General features: G+C 35.2%; 1 protein-coding gene across 6 annotated transcripts in view; it reads right to left on the reverse strand.

Moving 5' to 3' along the window:
* LAMA2 (laminin subunit alpha 2) overlaps positions 1-22,527 on the reverse strand; it is a 302,596-nt gene that overhangs the window by 68,552 nt on the left and 211,517 nt on the right. For 5 of the 6 annotated variants that reach the window (XM_085541686.1, XM_085541683.1, XM_085541684.1 and 2 more), the window contains 7 exons: positions 21,150-21,284; positions 20,398-20,522; positions 17,287-17,373; positions 15,851-16,044; positions 6,350-6,492; positions 5,719-5,817; positions 605-716 (listed from right to left, as the gene is read on the reverse strand). In XM_085541686.1, the coding sequence (XP_085397812.1) occupies positions 605-716; positions 5,719-5,817; positions 6,350-6,492; positions 15,851-16,044; positions 17,287-17,373; positions 20,398-20,522; positions 21,150-21,284 (895 nt within the window). The remainder of the gene's footprint in view (positions 1-604; positions 717-5,718; positions 5,818-6,349; positions 6,493-15,850; positions 16,045-17,286; positions 17,374-20,397; positions 20,523-21,149; positions 21,285-22,527) is intronic. The other variant, XM_085541682.1, reaches the window with a different exon arrangement.

Consider the following 22,527-nt stretch of genomic DNA (forward strand, 5'->3'; position numbering starts at 1 on the left):
TTTCATTTTTAGCATTCAGATTTAGCAATCTGAAGAAGAATAAATGATTGGGAAATCTGGGAAAGAAAAGGAGGGAAGAGGACTTAAAGTCACCCACAGATAGAGAACTTGTATTTAGAAGCAGATACCCAGAAGTGGACAAAAAGGGTGAAGGATATAGATGTATGTATGGTATCATAATCAAGAACTGACTGAATTTTTCTACCACAGCACACTATAAGATATTAAACTATATAGTTCCAGAAACAACTGATTTATGACAATAATTTCCATCTGCAATGTTAAGAAGGTATTTTTGTATATTTATATATTTGTATATTTGTATATCTATATTTGTAACTGCTGTGTAGATGAACAAAAGCTAAGCCCTGTTAGTTACTTCTTCATAATAGTTTTTCTTCCAGTATCTGAAAAAATAATGAAGGAACGTACTCAATATCCTGCTAGTCAGTGTTCATAGGAAGCTTGTTTCTAAATGAAATGTTTCAATCAGACTACTTTTTTCAATGGCTAAACTCTCTTCCACACTGACTCTCAGGCCCTCTTCCCCACCATCATTCAACTTTCTTAGGAAACAACTGGCACATTTTGCTTTTTCCAATACCTTCAGCAGCTTGGAGAATGCTTTTCATGAACTGTCCAAGAGATCTTGCTCTGTCATTAGTCCTCTCAGCATCCTGCCTTGTTTGCTCACCATCTGCTGTCACCTTGGTAGCCTAGTGAACCAAATTCAGGAAAAGCTCAATTAATAAACAGGACGAGGCTTCACCATGCAAAATCCCTAATGGAATTTACTTGAATTTACGTACAAAACTTTCTTTGGGCAAAAAGCAATGGATTATTGATCAAATGTATGGGAAATGTCATGTTCTGTACAGTTGCACAAACTGTTTTACCTTCTCCTCTTCATGGAAATCAGAAGGCTTCAGGTTCTTAGAGATTTTAGTTATGTGCCACTGCACACAAAGAGACACAGGATGAAATTTTTCACTGAAAGTGCTTAAAAAAACCCATAAATGTATCCTTTAGGGGATCCTTTCCATAGTTTCACAGTTATGAACTTTACTATTGACAAAGTGCGACAGATATCTTGACCTCTTTCTTTCTTCCCTTGAAGAGTTCTCAAAGAGACAGACTATACCAACAAGCAAGGAGAATTTAAAATCCATATGTTAGTTAAACAGAGCAAAAGAGGAAAAGAAGTGAAACAGAGTTGTTCAGCTCCATTGTTTGAAGCTGTTGGCTCATAACTTACTGGGTTGCTAACATGTACACTTTGTACAACTAAAGACTTTATAATTTTATTGATTCATAACAGCAGCATGAAGCAACATGAATAAAGGTATCTGCTTCATACCTGAAAAACATGTTGAGGAAAGGAATAACGTTAATACTTTCTAGTTAGTTCTTCAAGATCTCTATGTGCAAAATTGACCCATTTTTTATTACACATGAGCTATTTCAGGCAACTAAGCTTGTTAAGATGCACTGTGAAACAAAATAAAACAAAACATCTCCTTCTCTCTTTAACCAGTGGTTGGGTTGTGACTGTCCAAACTGTACTCTCAAGATACAACTATAAACAGAGCATTATGGCCTTTCAAATCCCTGGGAAATGGCTAGGAGGCCAATAATTCCAAGCAAACTGAGTTGAGCTATATAGACCATTTTCTAGGTTACAAAAAGTAAAATAAATTATATTTTATATATATATATATAAAATGGTCAAAGAGAAACAGCATCATTTTTTAAACAATTATTTTTACTTGATTAGCTTTTACATGAAAGCCCTCAAGATAAGTCAGGACAGCTGGGTTTCTCCAATGAAATTCTTGGCATGATCATGTTGCTTACTGTTTTGGTTTACTTCAGAGTCACTACTGCACAAGTAATTTATATGAAAATGATTAAACAGATGACATCAGAAGAATTAGGAACCCATACAAAACCGGGGGAGTTAGTTTTATTTTTGCCCTTTTTTTTTTTTTCATATTTATGCAGCTTTAATCATGCTAATGCTTACTTCCTCTAAGATTTACAAAACCTTCTACCTGCCTGCATTCAGTGTTAAAATATTGTCATAGTGAGTTGTAAAAGGAAACTGCAATAGAAAAAAAGGCAGAAATACTGAACAGCCTTGATGTACCACTGCTCTAGCCTAGCTTTCCATTTCCGACATAATTCTTCATTTAATTGAAAACAATTTTATTATATACTGTCTTATCCTCCCCAATAGTCCATTTAATCTTTGCCTTGAATTTTTTTTTTTTTTTTTTTTTTTTTAGAATTTTCACATTCAAATTCATTATATTATATATTTCTATATCCTTTATTACAAACGGTGATCAAAAACTTGCATAGACTTCTCTTATTTTTTATTACTTTTTTGCATTCATGTTAATTCCAATTGGCCACTTTAAGCTCTCTATTTATGACTGAGTGGCATACACTATATTTTCATGCATATTAATCTGTCATCACACAGTTTCCATTTTCACTCTGTAACAGTTCTTTTTAGTACTTAAATCTCATCCTGCTCCACTGTATGCTTTCTGTATTTTGCCATAAATTGCTTTGCTGAAAAATAACCTTTCACTTCATTTTCTGGTCTAGCTTTAACTCCATAAACCAAACTGAATCACAAACATCTTTCACACTGTACCTAGCCATTGCATGGCTAATTAAATCCTTCCATTTATTAATAAAATCCTACTTATTTGCTATATATTCAGTTTACAACTGTTCGTAATTTCCATAAAGTCAGACTTCAACTGCTGCTAATGTTTAAGATTAAAGAAGTAACAGACTCTGGGAGAAGACTGAGAGTCCAGCAGACCTAGCCCAGAACAAGGATTTGGAATGAATCTGTCTGGATGCAAATGAGACCTCTTTGCATAAGGGAGATCTCCACAACAGAAATTGGATAAAGCAAGACTCTGAGACCAGCCTGCCCTTGTGAAGTTCACAGTGTGTATTTAATGATAGAGGTTCTATAGGATGCCCTGATCTAATGTAAAGATTATACTAACATTAGCAGCTGGCAGTGGGAGTGGAGCCCAACATACATTTCTGTAACTAGTGGGGTACAGACAACAGAAAGAAGGATGACTCAGATGACACTGTAAAAATAGAAGCTCTTGGCTCACCATCTATATGCATCCAATTGTTGCAAACTAGGTTGCCTCTACTACTACTTCCACACATTTCTGAACTTGACAAATCCAGTGGTAGGGAAGAAATGAGGATGACTAAAAAATCAAAATAAGTCACTCTTCAATCAAGAGGATCCCTGACTCTCTTGTAGGTTCTCTGAATGTATGAAAATAGAAAGGAGGAGGTGTTTCTAATTAAAAATAGTGAACTGACAAGAGATGAGAAATCTTAGGGCTATCTTAGGTAACAAATGTAGGAAACAGCATGCAAGTGCATGACACTGTAACCAGTTCAAGAGAAAGAGGATCGTGTGTATGTCATATAACGAAGATGTGGTACAATTTGTCACTGAAAGAAATAAAAAGAAAAAAGAGAGCTGCATTGACAGATGCAGCTGTTTGAAAAGTTTTTGACTGGTTGAAAAGTTGTTTTGTAAATACTACTGTTTCTACATTTTGCCTTAAAATTGGTGGACATTTTTGCTCATGGAAAAAGATTCCTCAAGAATCCTCATCCTTATCACTACTGCTTTCACTTTGTCAAGCCGGAAAGTCAGATATGAGCAGAAACTTTGCTACCTATGGTTCCACTGTGTGCATTAATTACTTCTTATGTAGTTTTGAACTATGTCTTCATTTAGGAATGAGACTTCAATATTCCATTCTTCTTTTTGAAACATTAACCCTATTCACAAACATAGAAAGACAGTAGGACTAGTTAAACTAGAGATCATAAGGCAACTTACTCACTGCACAAACAGCAGGAAGGAAAGTGGTTATAACCGGGCTAATTCCCTAAGATCACATTTTCAACAGTTTTCCTTTCGAGACTGCTTCAGAGAAACTTAGAATTTCTAGCTTATCTTAGGTAACTTACAGGAGGGATTGAAATATATGAGGTTGGTGGTATTGGACAGAGAGTGTGGAAGGGAATAGTTGGAAAAGGCTATTAAAAAGAGCAACTGTGCAAAAGAAAAAGATTGAGAAATCATAATAGAAATACAATTTTCTATGCTTGTAGGGCTCTCATGAGTTTAAAAAAACAACCCACAACTTCTAAACTTAAAGCTATCATAGTTATTCCCAACAGAAAAATAAAAGATCAGGCAGAAGTGAAAAAAACTCATATGCATGTATGAGTGTGGGAGTGCATATGTACACAAACACATGAGCATACAAATGCATACATTCACTATAGTTGCTTACTTATCCATCCAAGGTTTCGCAGAGATTTTTCAAAACTGCATACAACACACAATTAAACCAATTGCTTTGAGATTTTTGGTTCTGTAAGTATGCTAAAGCTACATGGGGTTGAGGTAAATTCTCTCAGGTGTATATACCAACCTCACAGCAATCAATATTTTGCTTATGTTGCTATTTCATTGCCAGGGAGAACCTAGTCATTAACATTATTTTTGCTAGGCCATCACATTAATGCCTTTGGGATAAATGTGTTTTTATTGTCTTTGTTTCATTTTCCTATTTTTTATCCACTAGGTGGTACAATTTATATTATTTTCTTAGACAATACTGTACTGACAAAAAAAAAAGTCTACCTCAAAAGTTTCAATATTTCAATATAAATAGTAAATAGCACATCAACTGAAATCCAAAATGTTCTCAGGTTTCCTCATAAATTAGAAATAGAATGTATATATTTAAATAAATGTACACACCCTCTGCAATATTTGAGTTCTTCTTTGACTTCTCCTGTCCCCATTTTAATTACTCATTCATAGACTCTTCATGGGTACAAGTTATTTGCTAAATGAAGAATTTCACTATCTTCCAATAAAAGCTGTTTAAAATAAATGAATCAGCCAAGGCTACCACTACCTCTACAGTTCCTGGGAAAAACAAACCAACAAAAACACACACACACACACACTCACAAACAAAGACCACCAAAAAAACACCCCGCCAATGCCCACAGATATTAATGGGAAATAATACCACAAAAAAAATAAAATAATCCTATAATGGGCTTGAGATGGCTGGACAACAAGCACATCTTAGTGAAACCAGGCTACTTGTAGTGTGACAGTCTTAAAAAGGGAAACAGACTGAGAACAATCTTGAGATAGTCAGATTTAAAAGAGAATACTATGAGATGATGTTGTTAATGCAACAGATACCACAGATCACACTAAAATTCAGAAGAAAAAGAAGGGAACCAGGCAGCCCAGTTTCCAAAAGCCTCAGCTGATCTAAGAAAGACTCCAGCCATGCGAGAAACAGTGTGGTAGGCACATTAGTTACCACTGAGCCTGAAATATAACCTGCAGTTGATATGAAGACCTCTATTTCATTCAGTCTCAGATTTTCCAAGTAGGCTTATTCTTGGAAGCTCTTTATTAGTTTCCTCTTACATTATAAAGCTTTACAGGAAATTTATCTCTGTGAATTGGTCCAAAAAAGGTGTTTTTAGAGAACCTGATGTCATTTCAAATATTGAGAACCGAGAAGCATCTTATAATTCATCTATTCCTACATGTTTAATTCATATTCTGTCATTATTCTGCTTTAAGTGAACCCATAGACCCCAATGGGATCATAGACTTACTCTTGTCAGTAGTTCATCCATTTCTGTCACCAGTGTATCCAGATTTTCCTGAGCTAACTGAAGAAGTCTTTCTGGTGCTCGCTGAGGTGAAAGCAAATGCTGTAGAAGAGGAAGGAAAGTAAAAGTCTGTATTTTATGGTTCTACACGCTTCCAAATATTGTAGAGAAAAGAACAAGAAGCATTTCCTTTTCATTACATGATGCAACCCCTGTTTATCATTTACCCATTTGTCACATCCATCCATTGTGCTTTCCTTAGGAATCTTGACAGCTTTGCATATTTTAGTGAAAAATCCGTAAGTGTGGTAGGTAACCATAGATTGAATACAATGCATAGCTGCTTTCTGGACAATAAGCATGAACACTATTTTATTTATATCAAGTGTTACTTCTCCTGTGCAAGTATAATCCTTGCATATATGTAAACAAATTATTTCTGCATGATTTACATATTAAAATAATTCGAAATAAGTAACTTTAATAACCACTTACCAACTAAAGGAAGTTGGAAGTAACTAAACCTACTTCCCTGAACCTACTTATAGCTGCATTTTTTGCACAGAGAGTTATACTGGAGCATGATTATTAGGTTATGTGAATATGTAACATTTGTATATGTGTGCATACATACCTTTAATTCCTGTGTGGTGTTCTCAAAACTATACAACAATTTATATGGAGCAGGCAGTGGACCAGTCAGGTTAACACTCATGATCATCTGGTTTAGTCGATCCAGGTCATCAAGAAGGAGTCCAGTACATTCATCATCGCAAGCTAGGAGAAGAACAGCAAAACCGTTTCATTTCTGATAAATGTTTAAGGCATATATTTGAGTTAGAAATATTTTACATCACACATAGAATTTTTGAAAGTTAATGCTCGTTTCAGATAATTTACCCCAACAGCACAGTGTGATAAAAAGTGGAGACAGCAGCTGGGGAACAGGAAATACTTCATTGCTCGGGAGTTAGTAATAAGACAATATAATATAGAACAGAGGGCAAAATTAGTAGGTTTACCTCACAAAAAGAGGAAAAATTAACGTTTCCCATTACAGACAAAACTCATATAAAATCTTAACTTAGACAAGTAATTTGGAGAAAGTCTGGGAAAAGTGGACAGGTAATTTGGAAAATCTAAGGAGCAGTTTAAAATCTATAGCACAGTTGTGAATTTGAACCATAAGATAAACTACAGAAATCTAACACTTTATGTATTTTATAGTCAATAACACCATGGCCACTCATGTTTAAATTGTAATGCAAACAGTAAAAAGAGTCTGGGAAAAAATATTGTCAGTTTTCTTTTAAGAAATGCTTTTTCCTAACTCCTGTCACTTACCAGGTTAGAAATTTTTCATGTATGATTTTTTTTTTTGCTTGCAAATACTCTTTTGCATGAAAAATACCAGTGAAGGCTGCATATAACAAAAGTAGTTTGCATTTCCACCCCCTCTTCACCTTCTATTAAATATCACAAGACATTCTCATAACTAAAAACTTGTACTATGGATGCTGCAGAGAGGAAAATTCCTCATCCAATCCAAAGGAGTTATAGGAATACCTTTCTGTTTTCAGAAATAAAGGTGTTGCATATGGCTGACAAAGTAAACCACTTCTTAGGACATGGAGCAAATTGTGAAGCAATGAATGTGTTCTCCAGTGATATTAAGAGACATATTTTCACAGAAAATTTTTACAAGTATACAACTGTTTATCTCAATAAAGCTCCTAGATAGCACACTGGCAGAAAACCAGTGAGAAATATGCATGTGTTTGAAGAAAAAGGTAAGTCATTTTCAACAGGGAATTTCATTTTTTTTTTTCTGAAATGTCTTGTTCACATAGACTGATTTTTAAGGTTTTCAGCCACATCAATCTTAAATGTATTTCTTATTAGGTAGAATGACTCTCCAGTACAGTGAGTCAAATACAGGAAAAGTAAAAATTGTGAATTCTAGTTTTATACACTAAGAAGATCGTGGTGAGTGAAAAGGAGAAAAGGTAGATTCTGCATTAGTTCAGTAAGAAATGTGTGCAGAAAACTATATAATGTTATTTTAAGATCTCCATTTGCATTTTCACTGCTTCCATTTCAGACTCCTTCCTCCTATATCTCAATATTTTGTTACATAAACTGAACTAGAAATTCTCTGTAGCCATTAGATGATACATTCTGATTCAAGTTCTAACAGGAAATACATATATAAAATTAACACCGCTCCAGCTCTTGTCACGTATATGTTTGCTTTCAGAAATTAGGGAGAATAAATGCAAGTTTTACAGCAAACTGAATGCTACATGTAACAAACATCTGTTCTGTAGCTGGTCTAGAATGTAATCACTTTTCATAATGCAAAAATAGTAATCCTGGACCTGAAAAGATTTACTTAAAAAAAACAATTATTTTTCTTCTGATACGTAATATTTCACTTATAAAATAAGATAGATCTATTCACCCTCAAAATTATCACAGTGGATGGTAACAAAACAATAAAAATTTGTTATATGTTGACAATAAACTTAATTCACATCAATAACAACAGTTTAAAAAAAGGCATCTTATAAAGACATGAAGTATTCTCAATGAGTTAAAAATTGGCACTGTGTAGTGAACATTCAATATAAATTAACCAATTGAAAAGATTAAGTATGTCAAGTGAGGACCACAGTTGAGTAGATGAGACAGAAGTAACCTACTCCAGTATGCAGCCTGAAAGGCACTAGATCTAAGGCAATATTTCAGGAGCATGATTATATTTTATGAGACAAAATTTTTACGCGTCTTTATCTATAAAACTGTCAAGATGAATTTGTGTCTAATATAAATAAATGCAGCACTAAATTCAGATCATTACAACACTACAAGCATGTGAGAAGCAAATCATGCAGTCAATAATACAATTCTGCAGCGAGCAGCTAATGGAAATTACTTTTTCCCACTTTTATCATATTTCCCCATGCACAAGAAGCTCCATAAAGGATTTTGACTTACCTCTTGTGATGAGCATCTCCAACATTTGCATGCTAAAGAAATTTTATTTGAAGAAATAACTGATCAAGTAATTAGAAACACTACAAATTTATGCATATATAGCCACTTATTCTTACAAAGAGAAAATAACATACAATAAAGGAAAGGGGTGACAGAGCAATAGTATGTTCCTCCACCTGGGCAATTATCCTTACAGAATTTTTCTTTAATACATTTATTGCTTTTAAAATGCATTGGCTGCACAGTGCATCAGTGTTATGTCTAGGTAATATCTGATGTAAGGGAAACCATGAAATCTCTGATAGTGGTCTTAATTTATGACAGCTGCTGCCTCTTCAGTATTACTGTTTCTGGTAGAATCAATAAAAACAGCTGATTTTTCACTGCTCTTATCCAACTTTTGGCCATTACCCTATTTTTTCCCCATTCTGGTATTGATTTAAAGCCGAACAACCTTCTTTCCACTCCTGTACTCATTTTGGCCAGAACAGAGATTATTTTTTCCACAGTGTCTCATGTGGTGGTGCGCTCTGTATTTGTGACCACAACAATGATAATACACCCATGTTTTAATTCTTGCTGAGCAGTGCTTGCACAGCACAAAGGCCTTCCCTGATTCTGCCACAGTCTCATAATGAGGAGCCTGGGGGTCAGCAACAGATGGGGAGGGGACACAGGTAGGAGAGCTGTATAACCAAACTTGTACTCCCTACGAGATAACATTTTGCTCAGCATTAATAGCTGGGGGAAAGAAGGAGAAGGGGGTTGATCTGTGGAGTTATGGTAGCTGTCTTTCCAAGTAACTATTAAGCATGACGGAATCCTGCTCTCCTGGGAATGGCTGAACACTTGCCCGTCAAAGGGAAGAAGCGAATTATTTTGCCCTGCTTGCCTATGCAGCTTTGTTTGAGGTACTAACATGTCTCAGTCCATGAATTTTCTTGCTTTTACCTATCCAGTTCTCTTCCCCATTACACTGTGTGGGAGTGGGTGAGCTGCTGAGTAAAGCTTCAGTGCCTACAGTCGTTAACACAATAGCCTACCAAAACAGAGCCCTTGTGGGCTGCTATAAGCTTAAGGTGCATTGAAAATTCTACTTGTTTCAGGGGATTTGTGTGAGTGGCGTTATCTCCAAAATTTAAGCTAAATCAGTATCTAAGGAAATGACTCAGGTTTTTTACTTTTGTTGTTTATAAAACCCTATTTATTGGTTTTGATACATGTCGGTACTTGATCGGTTACAGAGCACTTGAGAAGGGCAAAAGACACTGAAATATGGGTATTAACTCAACATGAGCTCAATCATCATAAAACAAAACTAAAACAGAGAGAACCTCTGATAATAGCTTCCATGCCAAGCAGGAAGTGTTGGTCCCATATTGAGCTCATGCAGACAATGGAACAGCTGGCCAGTGAAATGAAAAGATCAGTTCTTACCTCTGTGTCATAAGGGCTCACACATTCTGTTACACTCACAACATAGCAGAAGCCAGGCGAGTACTTCACAGACCTGGTATTACATGCTATCATTTTCAGATCAGCCTCTGAAGGTTTGTAATAACCTTCTAGCCCCTGCTGAATCAGAGACTGTGTGGGAGCAAGATGTTTCTTTTCACAGATTCTTCAAGATCTGACTTTGGAAAGAGACAGCGTCTCTGCTTAATTCTGAATTTGAGATGACTGTGATCATAGAGCTACTGCCTAATACAGAGGGAAAATCTTGATTCTGCAAGGAGCAGAATTGTAAGAGCTCCCTCTTTCTCATGAGGCAAGTGGGAAAAACTCCCTCTCCTTGCAAACGGCAGTCTGCTTTAAGTACTACATTTAAGTGTCCAAGACCAGGCAGGCAGTAAGAGAATCCCATCTGTCTTTGTCTGACTATCCAATGTCCTCCTTTTACCTATAAGAAAGACTTAAATGTGTAACGATTTAAGTTTGTTGACTATAGTAGAGCTGAATGTCCATTTTTTTTCATGAGACTGAGTTAAAGAAAAATTCCTAACAATGAAATATCTGTTTGACCTCTCTAGGTCATGACTGATTCCTGTTCATCTTTAATCTCACACAGCAGAACCAAATTGACTGCTCTACACTGAAGTTTTGCTTGACCCCAAGGAACACCTATGACAAGAGCGTACTCCTGAGGAAAGGTTTCTGTAGTTTGTGTTCCAAATACACTAAAAATACTGAAGCAAAACTCTTTATAGGACTCTACTGTAGTTATGACTGGTGCTCAGAAAGCATTCAGAAGGTGAGTTCTGACTTGCTGTATGTTTAATGATAAAACCTTGAAGTTCTCACTAGGATTTATTCTTCTTTTTCTTTTTTCATTTTTTTTCCCCCCCTGAACAGTGACAAGAACAGTCACTGTTCTGAGAGCAGTGCAATTTAAAGGTCTTCATTTTACATACTACAAACTCTACAACTGAAGTGGAATGTCACAGGGTAAAACAAAAAACACGCCAGAGAAACTACTAATGTAAAAAAATAACAACACACAATTGCTACAGGCTCAATCCAATCTCTTTTTAACTCCTCCTTTTGTAGACAAGATCAAAGGTCTCTAGAAAGGATGAGGAAGGAGCAATATGCTTTTTGTCTTGTTTCCATAATGTTGGTATGTGTATGAAAAACTTGGATCAGTGATCTCAGCCTGCTTGACCATGCTGGTTATAGATAAATGGAGAAGTGGCTGCTGCTTCTCATCATACAGCTCAGCTGTGTTCTGGATTGGAACTATTGAGATTTAGGAAGAAATTAAATGTCTTGAATACTATGCTGAGTATAGGTCACTCAGCAATTGCCTCCTGTTGATAATTTTCATCATAATGAACACTGAGGTGTTCAAATGCATTGAAGTGCACTTATTACAGTAAATATGACAGTGATACATAAGGAGATATTGGTCACATAGAAGACAATTGATTTGAACTTATAACTGAAAATCTAAATCTGTAAGTGTTAGAGAAAATTTGTGAGAAATTTTGTCATATTTTAAATTAAGAAAGGATGCTGCCAGAATTACTAAAATTAATTTGCAGTTACTATCTGTTTTCCTATTGGCTACTGACTGTTTCAATAGAGAACTGAAAGCTGGCCAAAGAAGAAGATTAATTAAGATAAAAATTACAAGGAAATCCTCATCAGATTATTATGATTACACGATGATTGGTTACTTTAGCTGGGAAATAATCGAGTCATTAACCATAGCAATGCAAGAATTTACAATCTTTATGATACATCACCGATCATTCAGAACTTTGCAAAACCAATTAAAAAAAAATAAAAATCTACTTTTTGGATATTTCTTTCTATCCCCTAAGTACATACAAAAGAAAATACTGTTGTTCTGTTCTAAAAACATAATGGAGAGTAAATTCTCCCTGTGACATTCACCTATTATTATCTTTCTGTTGTTACTTAGCAGTAAATAAATTCTTCTTCACAGAGGGGCTTTTAAAAATATCTTCTCTTTCCATTCTACCTGCAGTTTTCTAAAATATAACTGTTACAACACAGCACTGAAACATGTCATGCAAAAAGCAACTTAAAAATGGCAAGTTAGAAGTAAGACTGTAATAAAACAGATTTTCAGCTATGTGAAAAATAGATAAGTTTAATCAGTATAAAAATGCCTTGTTCTGTTTGCTTGTTTGTTTGTTTGTTTTTTGATTGTAAATTTTTACTCTAAAACCTTTAGAATACTTACAATAGGAGATATATTTAAACATTAACTTAAATGTGTAGCCTTCAGCTTTTATGTCTTTTAGTACAGTGTGACCTTTGACAGAATTTTCCAAATTTTTTTCATTCAGATGCTTATTCTTTGTTAAATATTCAGATTTTCTTTTTTCTCCTTCCAAAACATAATATTGAATAGCTTAACCAGTTTTATATTTCTTACAACTATATCCAAGCATGAGTGATTGTATTTGCATGCATTTTCATCACACCAGACCATTTTACTACCTAGCTAGGGCTTTTTTCACATTTCTAACAGCTACAAAGCAATTGCACCAGTATTTGAAATTAAACTGCAAATGAATAAAAGTGGATACATGCTTGCAATTCGTTTGAAATATGGAATGCAAACAGGATTCTACATATGGCATTAATTTTCTGTACATTAAAGTACTTAATCACTATTATTATTACCATTAAGGCTTATTTACACCTGAAGCTAGTCAGAAAAGTGTTTACCGAGTAGTTTGGAAGTGGTTGATACACAAAACTAAAAACATACTGTTTATAGGATCAAATTTTCAGCTGCATTAAAATCAGACTGGAACAGTGAAATGTTATGGGAATAACAATATAAATCTTTAGGGCTTCCTTGAAAGATGTTTCTAATGGTTCTTTGACAGCAACTATTAAAGAAAATTAGGGACTGCAGCAATACATCTCTAACAGTTAAATAAAACACAGCTGTGCTCTGAAGCCTGTGACACACGAGATAGTGTTAACCATGGACAAATTTCAACCAAGTCCGTGTTCGCCACAGTTCCCTTGTCTAGCATAGTACATGTGCTCCAAAAGTAAGTGGTTTATCGATCAGTCTCTGCCAGGGAGTGTTGCCCTGCACTAACAAAGGCAGAGTAGGTATTATATGGGGTTGAGGAATGTTTAAACAGAATAACTTGCATGTAGCAAGAGCAAACAATCATGAATTGTCTACTGAAATATTTAAGCAGTTTTTGCAATTTATGACAGGGATGTTATCGACATAGTGCCAGAGCAACTTGCTTCTGTGGTACAGGAGACAGTCAGGTGCCTCCCGTCTATTTCTCTAGATGGTTCTTTTTTTTATTTTTTTTATTTTTTTATTTTTTTCTGACCAACAGATATAATCTCTTTATTTGTATCCTCCCTCCTAGCAATGTCACGAAACATCTATATACAAAGTCAAAGGATTGTTTTTTTGGATGAAAATCAATTAACCAGCTGAAGCAAAAATGCTGCTCCAGGTAGTGCAGATACATTTTAACACCAGCACACAATTATGCCACAGTTAAATCAAAAATTATAGAGGGCCACAGCTTTCAAAGCAAAAAGGTGGAAAATTGGATTTGCCTGCACACAGCTTTTCCCATTGATAGTGAGATTTTTAACCTTATTATCCACACCATGAAACAGTCTGATTAACAAATTGGAAAACTACTACAAGTGAAAACTTTCACTTAACCTGTTTTATACAAAGAAACTCTTCCATCCTGAATAAAACACATATTAAGGAGTGCCCATGGCTGAAAACAATGGCTAGTTCTGGAATTAGTCCTGAACAGATATTCAGGATGTAGAAAAAAATCATCTTCATTCAGGTACCACTCTGGAAATCGCAGTTATTTTAAAATTTTGTAACTGCAAGAGCTAGGAACTTAACTCGTGACTATATTTCTCCTTGACACACGAGCTGTGAGATGGATTTGAATGTATAGCTACCTCTCTGAAATAGTTACCTACTCTATTTGCATTCATTTTGAAGCAATTTGAAACTGTTTAAGATAAAGGATATTTAGACTTAACTTACATCATTCCATTCTAACTTACATCACTTCCATTAATGAACTGACACCATATTATTAATAAAAACGTTTATGTATATATTCCCAGTAATTTCTCCACTCACTTTCAAAAAGGAACTGTACCTAAAACCAGGACTAATAATGTGAGAGCACTGAACTTAGTAATCACGCTTAGAAGCCTAAGACCAAGTCACTATCCAAGAACTGATCATAACAATTAATCCAAGTGAAACTATGTACTGCACTCTGTAGCCCCATATGGCTATGTATAGCCTTATTTAACTAATAGCTTCCTGCTTATCCACTCAGAAAAACCACACTTCATTTTTGACTGATGCGATGTCTTCATTCATTTTTAGCATTTCCTGTGTTGCTCTATCTTTCCAATTTGTTTTTAAATTGCTTACAGTTTGCTGGGACTGTACTAGTTGATATTAATGTTACAGAGCTGTAGACTTCTCAGACCTCTGAGTATTTCGATACAGACTGGCCACATTCTATGAAAAAGAAACTGCATGTATGATATCTATTTGCCCTGATGTTTCATGTACCCCTCACAGGCCAAAAGCCCTACAAAATGGAATAAACTTTATTTTAAATCCTTTTGTGGATAAAATTTAAGGTAAAAACATTAAAACTAGTTAATGCCAATATATATTAAAGAGGCATATATTAAATATAGCATAATGTGAGCTCACAAGATATATATCTATATTCTATTTTAAAATGGAAAATGTTAGCCTTGAGCGGAAAAGAAAAAAGAAAGGATACTGCAGATTAGTTTCTACTCAGGGTGGATGAAGATGGAGGAGTGGAAAAGAAAATGCCTTATGTTTCGTTCAGGATTTATTATGTGTTCAGGAAAAATTTTGCTCTCTGATTCTTAATATTATTATTATGATTATTATTTGATTGGACATAAGTATACAATATAACAGGAAAAAATGTGTTCTCGAAACTAACATTACTTAATATAATGGGGAAAAAAAAATCCCAAGAATAATAAAAGACAAACCAATCAGAAAATAATAAAACTGAAGGTAGGGAAAAGATATCAATACTGTAAGATGTAACCTGACGCCTTAGGTTGAATCAGCTATAATTTTCTTTTTAGTAAAATATATTATTTGTTCCTGGATATCTCATAATGCCATTCCGTACATCTAGTAAAAATATAAATAGTTTTTGAATCAACACGACCAAGATAAACCTTGATAAAAACTTTCCTGTTTTCCTGTGTGACTTGTGTCACAAAGCACTGCAACTGCTGGTTAAACATTTAGGACAACACTAAAAAATTCATGAAGAGCAAATATTTTATCTTTCACAACACCAGTGCCAACCCTTAGCAAACCTACAGACTTTAAAAGCCCAGAAAAAAAAAAAAAAATTCCCAAGCTTTGCTGACAATTTTCAGTGAGCATTTTAAGAATTACTGCAAGTTTTCCTAACATTTCAAGGCTTGTGGAAAAAAATAGAACAGAATGCTAAACTAGTAAGAAACATGACAAGCATTTTCAAAGGAAGCCACACAAATGACAGCTGCAATAGCAGGACTGAATTTCTGAAATATGGAAAACAGTCATGTATTCTCCAAAATTTGTTAGTATACGTACAAATGCATTTCATGCCATCACGTGCATATCGATGTTCACAGCCAGCACACTTCCACCCTGTGAATCCAGGCTTGCAAGTACACACTCCAGTGGCAGGGTCACATGGGACAGGCATAGAACCATATTGATCACACTCACATTCCTGGCAGGATCCTCCTGGGGTTTGTGGATTCCCTGTGTAGCCAGGAGAACATCTAGACATTGCAAATAAAAAACAAATTTGGTCAACAAAGAAGCAAAGTGCACATGAATAACAAATCACAAACCATTAAAAAAAATTGTGGTGATGTATTACTCAGCATGCCTTTACAGGAGGAAATATTGCAGATTGTCCAATGCAATGATGATGGGCATAATCTCATAACCAGGACACAGAACAGACTAGACTGGAAGAATATGCAGAAATTATTTCAGTTAGATTTCTGTGACATCATGACACAGAAGTTCCTACATTAGCTGTTTGATTTAAAGACTTTTTTTTCTTCCATTAGCCTTTTGTATTTTGCATTAGAAGTGAAGTTCTAGAACACGTACAGAGAAGGGCAGTGAAGTCTATGAGGGTTCTGGAAAACAAGCATTGTGAGGAGAGGCTGAGGAAACTGGCATTGTACAGTCTGAAGAAGAGGAGGCTCAGAAGAGACCTTAGGGCTCTCTACATCTGAAAGGAGGTTGTGACATGGTTGGCGTCATCCTCTTCTCTTGCAGAACTAGTGACAGTATGAGAGAACAGCCTCTAATTGCTCCCAGGGGATGTTCAAATTGGATATTAGGAAAAATTTCTCCTTAGAAAGAGTGATGAAGCATGGGAACAGGCTGCCCAGGGAAGTGACTAAGTCAGTGTTCCTGAAGGTGATAAGGAAAGGGTAGATGTAGTACTTAAGAACAAGGTTTGTTGGGCAATATTGGTGGCAAGTGGACAGTTGGACTAGATGATCTTAAAGGTCTTTTCCAATCTTATTGATTCTATAGTTATGTGAGATCATCTTAATCCCATAGTGTTGCTATGGATGAGACAATGGCTATCTTCTGGGTTACTAGTTTGCAGTTTTGTCATCAATATATTTACATATAAATGTTTTTTGAAATTGGTGTCATGGGGACAATACAAGCACTTGAATAAAGGATAAGAATGACACTAAATCACACTATTAAGCATTGCATGTAATTTTAGATAAATGTGGTGTATGTATATATATATTTACTTCTGTGGCCGAGGGGAAAGAAACAAAGACTAAGACAATATAAGTGGTATAAGTAACACAATTCACAGTATGTAGGTATGGTCTATTGCAGCTGAATTTGAACAACGTGTAAAAAGCAAATAACTTATTTGAAAGTATGCATTTAAACATCAATAAACATACACTCAGCACTGAAGGATGTTGCTTTCCCTCACTCATATGTTACTTGCCTCTTTTTTCATTCATTCATCCTACCTTTCACAATACTGGCCTTCATATCCAGGTGGGCATGCAGTACACCGATAATCACTAGGTCCTTCCAGAACACAAGAAGGGCTAAAACTGAAGTAAAAGCAAATGAAAAAATAACTGTTTGTGCTCTATTGCATCATATAACTTGTGTTGTAGAAAGGTCAGTGGTAAGCTTTATGTTTCAATGCAAATGACAACACTTTCTTATCTGCTACCTGTGAGACATTCCTTCTTTTTATTAAGAATTCTTCAAGCTCCTGGCAAAATTTAGACAAATGCTAGAAGGGCAGAATCAACAAGAGTAGGATCCAAGGAGGCAAGCGAGTAAGCAACACCCATGTTGTAGGACTGCAAAACTGAATGGTGCTGTCACTCCCAGTGATCAAGAATGCAAACTTAAGAGAAGGATGTGCAAGATGAAATTAAGAAACTGAGCTACCAGATATCCAATCCTTACAATCTTATTTAATACTAGTTTGAATATAAAGAAGACAAAAGGCTGCCCATAGACTAAATAACCTAAAACCTATCATCTTCATGATCAAGGAATGGTCATATCAAAGATGACAGCAAATTATTTTTATTGTCATGATATACATGAATAATATATATGATGAACTAGTGACATCAGTGGATACCTATGGGAACTGTGTAAAGTAGGGTGTTGTGTGAATGTTAGCATATTAAGTACCTGTACAGTTATAACAACAGAAAAACAGTGCTGAGAGGTGAAAAGGAACACAACTGAATATTAATACTGTGAAAGTCACTCAACTATTTGAGGAAGTAGAGCCAGATATGCAGAGATTGCTAGTGGTGAGCCTAGAGTTCCTTCTTGGTACAGTACAGTCAGCATTCTACCATAACTTGCTTATACTGAGTTAAATCAATAGTGCTTGAATGAGTAATAAAATTACACCCTTTCAAAAAATATAAACAAATTGATCTACTACTTGCACATTCATTATCCAACAAATTTTCACCTCCATCACAATTGATCCATACTCCTATAAACAATTCATTCTCTTTGCTTTATAAAACAGTAAAAGACAGTATTTAAAACCTAAAACCCTAATGGAATTCTGTAAAATTTCATAAATAAAAGTAGTTGCACAACACATTTACAAACAGTACTATCAGCCATGACATCATAAGCTAATAAGACAGCTCATTAGCTATCTACATTTAATGCAGATTATGATTAATCAAATACCATGGAATATTTGCATTTAGTTATTTTGTTGGTTTTTGTTTTTTTGTTTCTTTTTTTCCTCAATAGCATCTTTAAGAGCTTTGACAGAACTGCACAACTCATACAAATTTGATGCGTGATACCTCAATTTTCTGCTTGATAATGTAGCTCTATGGAGTAGATTTATCCCACCTAGTTAGGCATGTAATCTATGCTAACACTTTGGGAATCATCTATCAACAGTGGAAAGATGGATGTATACAGACAGACAGACACTCATTGAAAACACCTCCTGTTCTGCACTCTCTGCAATTGTGATTTCCTCCAGTTTTATCATATGTGGGATGTATATTTTTCCAATTTTTTCAATTGCTATTCATAGACTTTACAGGTGCTTAAGTTGTTGATCTACAGCTACGGAAGAAGTAAGCCCCACACTCCTGTCTATAGACATCTTACTGAAGCAGTGCAAAATAAGAATCTCTGTTTCTGGACATATTTATATCTGTATCCTCTCTAGATGACCATTAAAAAAATTGGATGATTATGATAGTAGAATTGTAGTGTTTCTACTAAGCTCAGAATAAGTTTTATTCAAATATCTCCTACAATAGCATTTATACAGGAAAGGCCACAAGATCACTTTTATACAAGCATGACCCTGACAACATCAAGACTCATGCAGACAGTACAGCTGCAGGAAGAACAGGTACTTTGTTTATCACCCTTCTCTCATCCTGAGGCAGCTCAGTAGTTTGCATGTTCACCCAAGGCACACAAGTTAATCTTACTCTCTGTGACTTGAATGCCTTTTGCTGACATCAGTAAATACAACAAATAATCAGGTTGTAACAGAAAACATGCTTGTGGAAAAGGAGACAGCAACAACAAAAAACAAGAAAAACCTGTAGTCAGGACTATGCTCTAATTTTCTAAGTTGAGGGGCACTTCCCTTAATCCCTTTCTCCCTAATTCTATTGGTTGCTTTTTTTTCTGTTTTTGCAAGTTTTCATAAAAAGTACTTGCTTTGGATAAAAGATCACGATGTGTTTAGCAATGGATGTTTGCAAAACATATGCCCTGTTTAAAAAAAAACAAAAGAAAAAAGAAAAAAAAAACAAAAGAAAGAAAGAGAGAAACCCTCAAACCACTTAAATATGATAAAATGAAGACAGATGGAAAAAAAAAACAACCACCTTCACAGATACACTGGCTGAAATACTCCCTAAAATATCCTAAAGGTCAAACAAAACACAGAAAATATGATTTTAAAGAGGACCTCCAACCTTTCAATGGAACAATCATGAAACACAAACCTTTCCAGAGCAGCACTATGATATGATTCCAAATAGCACTAAGAGCTTTTCAGCAAAACAGCAAACAAATCTCAAGTGCTAAAGCACCATCTATTAGGAACACATGCAGAGACATCATAGCCAAGCTCATTAGCATAAATCGACCAATAAAATTTATACTGCAATAACTGTATTGCTTTTAAATTATTCTATCTTTCAAAAATTGTCTAAAACTCACATAACATTAAATAAGGAATCAATACATTCCATAGTGAGCAAGAAAAGCACTGTAATACATTTATACCAACATAAAATATGAGCATAAGACTATTATAGCTCCCTTGTGGCTATATTGTACTTGAGTTCTGATCTAACTGAGAATATCTCTATAACACACATTCATTATCTGTTGAATATTGCATTTTCTACCACTTATTATTTTATTAATCAAAAATTAACAAGGGAGCAATTTCTAACATTTAAGGAAAGATCAATTAGCAGCAAGTTTTAGTACAACCCTCTACAATCCAGTCCTCCTGAAGCCATTTGAAAGAGGACTCAGTGAGCCCCAAATAAAATTATTTCTTGCCGGAATGGCAATTCTTTGTCATGCATTTGCTTGCTTACTTGTTACTGGAAATGGATAGGGGACAAGCACAAGGCTGGCAGTCCTCTGGAGATCCTTGTACAATGCCATAAAATCCCAAAGCACATATCTCACAGTGCTGACCAGCAGTATTGTGCTGACAATTCTGCAGAGAAATGAGCCAGAATGAAAGAAGTATTTGATAATTACATTAAAAAAAAAAAAAAAAAGAGCAGACAATATTTTGTTCCCAATCTTAGGGATTTAAATGAATTGAGATTCAAAGTTTTTCTCCATGATATGATTCACAGTGGAACTGCTTGCTTTGAACATCTATCAAATATGTGCTGTGTTACATATGGCCTTACACAGTGAATGAATGGAGATCTGTAGCTGGCCAAACGTATCACAAGGAATCTTTTAACCCATACATCCCTTTATGTTCTAGTTACTGAAGGAAGGAAAACAATTAAAATTCTGTTTTACTGCATCAGGTCATGTCTATTATTACATTTAAGAACAACATTTCGCTTATTGCAAGACACGGGCACCTTTGGAGATTATTAATCTGCAGACAGTTAGGGTTTCACATAAATAGCAATTCAAAAGCAAGAAAGTACTCCATAATCTAAATGTAGACAAAAAGAAAACTTTACAGATGGACAGTTCACTCTATCCAGTAAACTGACCGCAGTTTAAATAAACTAGATTCAGCTATCATCCTCTATTTTAATTTGATTCATTTACACAACATTAATTTTATTAAACTACATTAAGTTCAGAAATGTTGTACCTGACAAACTGATGTTTCAGGGTCACACATAGTACTGTGCCCATGACATTGACACATAACACAGGTACCTAGGGACTGACTAGGTATCCTTCCTCCATGTGAGGCGTGTAGTCTGTAAAATCCTGGAGAGCACGACTGCAGTAAAAAAAGAAAAAGATGCACAGGAAAACAGATCATTACAGAGTGAACTGAGTATAGGGAGCATTGCAGGCTTATCTTCCCAATCACCGGTTTTTACAAGTTGTGAAAAGAACCTGACAGGTTTCCACCTGTGTTACAAACAATATAGAGCACTTTGCAGATAACAAGAGCCAGCCCTAATTGGAAACAGTGCTGAAAACTCCCTGGAGCACTCCACTGGCACCAGACTTTTCATATTACAGCTTGAGAGGCCTTTCATTCAAATGCTGAACACCTCACTGCTCTCACTGTGCATCAAGCAAACTTCCTTTCATTTCTTAAGAATAAGGTTTGTTTTCAACAAAAAATTTTGCATGGACTTTGGAGAGAAAGCATGATGATTCCATTTCCTTCACCCTTGGTGAGTTTTTCAGGTTTGACAAGCTAATATCTGCCTACATACTGCCTGATGGAAAAAAAGCAAAAACCAGATGACAACCAAAAAAAATGGCTGCATGGCTGCATTATTTATAGCTGTATAAGGTGAAGTACATAAAAAGTAGAGAATTCAAAATATCAAAAGGTTTTCTATGTCTTGAGACTATTAGCCTCAAATCTTATTTATCTGTCAGAGTCTATCCTACCCAACTTTGGCAATAAAATTTTAAGAGCAACTCAAATATTGTTAGTGATGCTGACATGCAAAATCCAGCACTTGATCTTTATTTCAGGCTTATTACGGAAACGTATTAAAGTGCTGGAAAGCATAAAAATAGAAACAGGACCATTTTGATATTTTAGGCCATTAGGGTAAGTCCCTCATCTCATGTATAAGCTCCATAACCCAGTGGATCAAGGCGCCTATGAAGATAGATTGATGTGGTTGTTTCCTACTGCTGCCCTCAGTTTGTGCTTTTTGGAAAGAGTGTGAGCAGTTTACCTTTCCACACAGCAATACAGTGAATGCAAAATAAAGAAAAGGGAATTTGGAATAAGTAATTTTTTATCATCAAAATCTGGATTATCCAGTCAAGTACTGCCTGACATGTACTGTTCTATTCATACAGCTCTTGACAGTTTTATAATCATTGCCAAAACTACCAGGAGTAAGTTATGGAAAATGCATAAACACAATTATTTTCTTTTAAATCACATAAAAAGGAAGTTAACTCATTTCTGCTTTCCTCCTTTATTTTGACTTAGACTACATTAAGATCCCTGAAGCATAGAAAGAGTCTATCTGCTTTTTCATGGTTTG

Source organism: Coturnix japonica, chromosome 3, assembly GCF_054131305.1.
Source record: "Coturnix japonica strain WE chromosome 3, WE-NBRP24, whole genome shotgun sequence".
Lineage (NCBI taxonomy): Eukaryota > Metazoa > Chordata > Aves > Galliformes > Phasianidae > Coturnix > Coturnix japonica.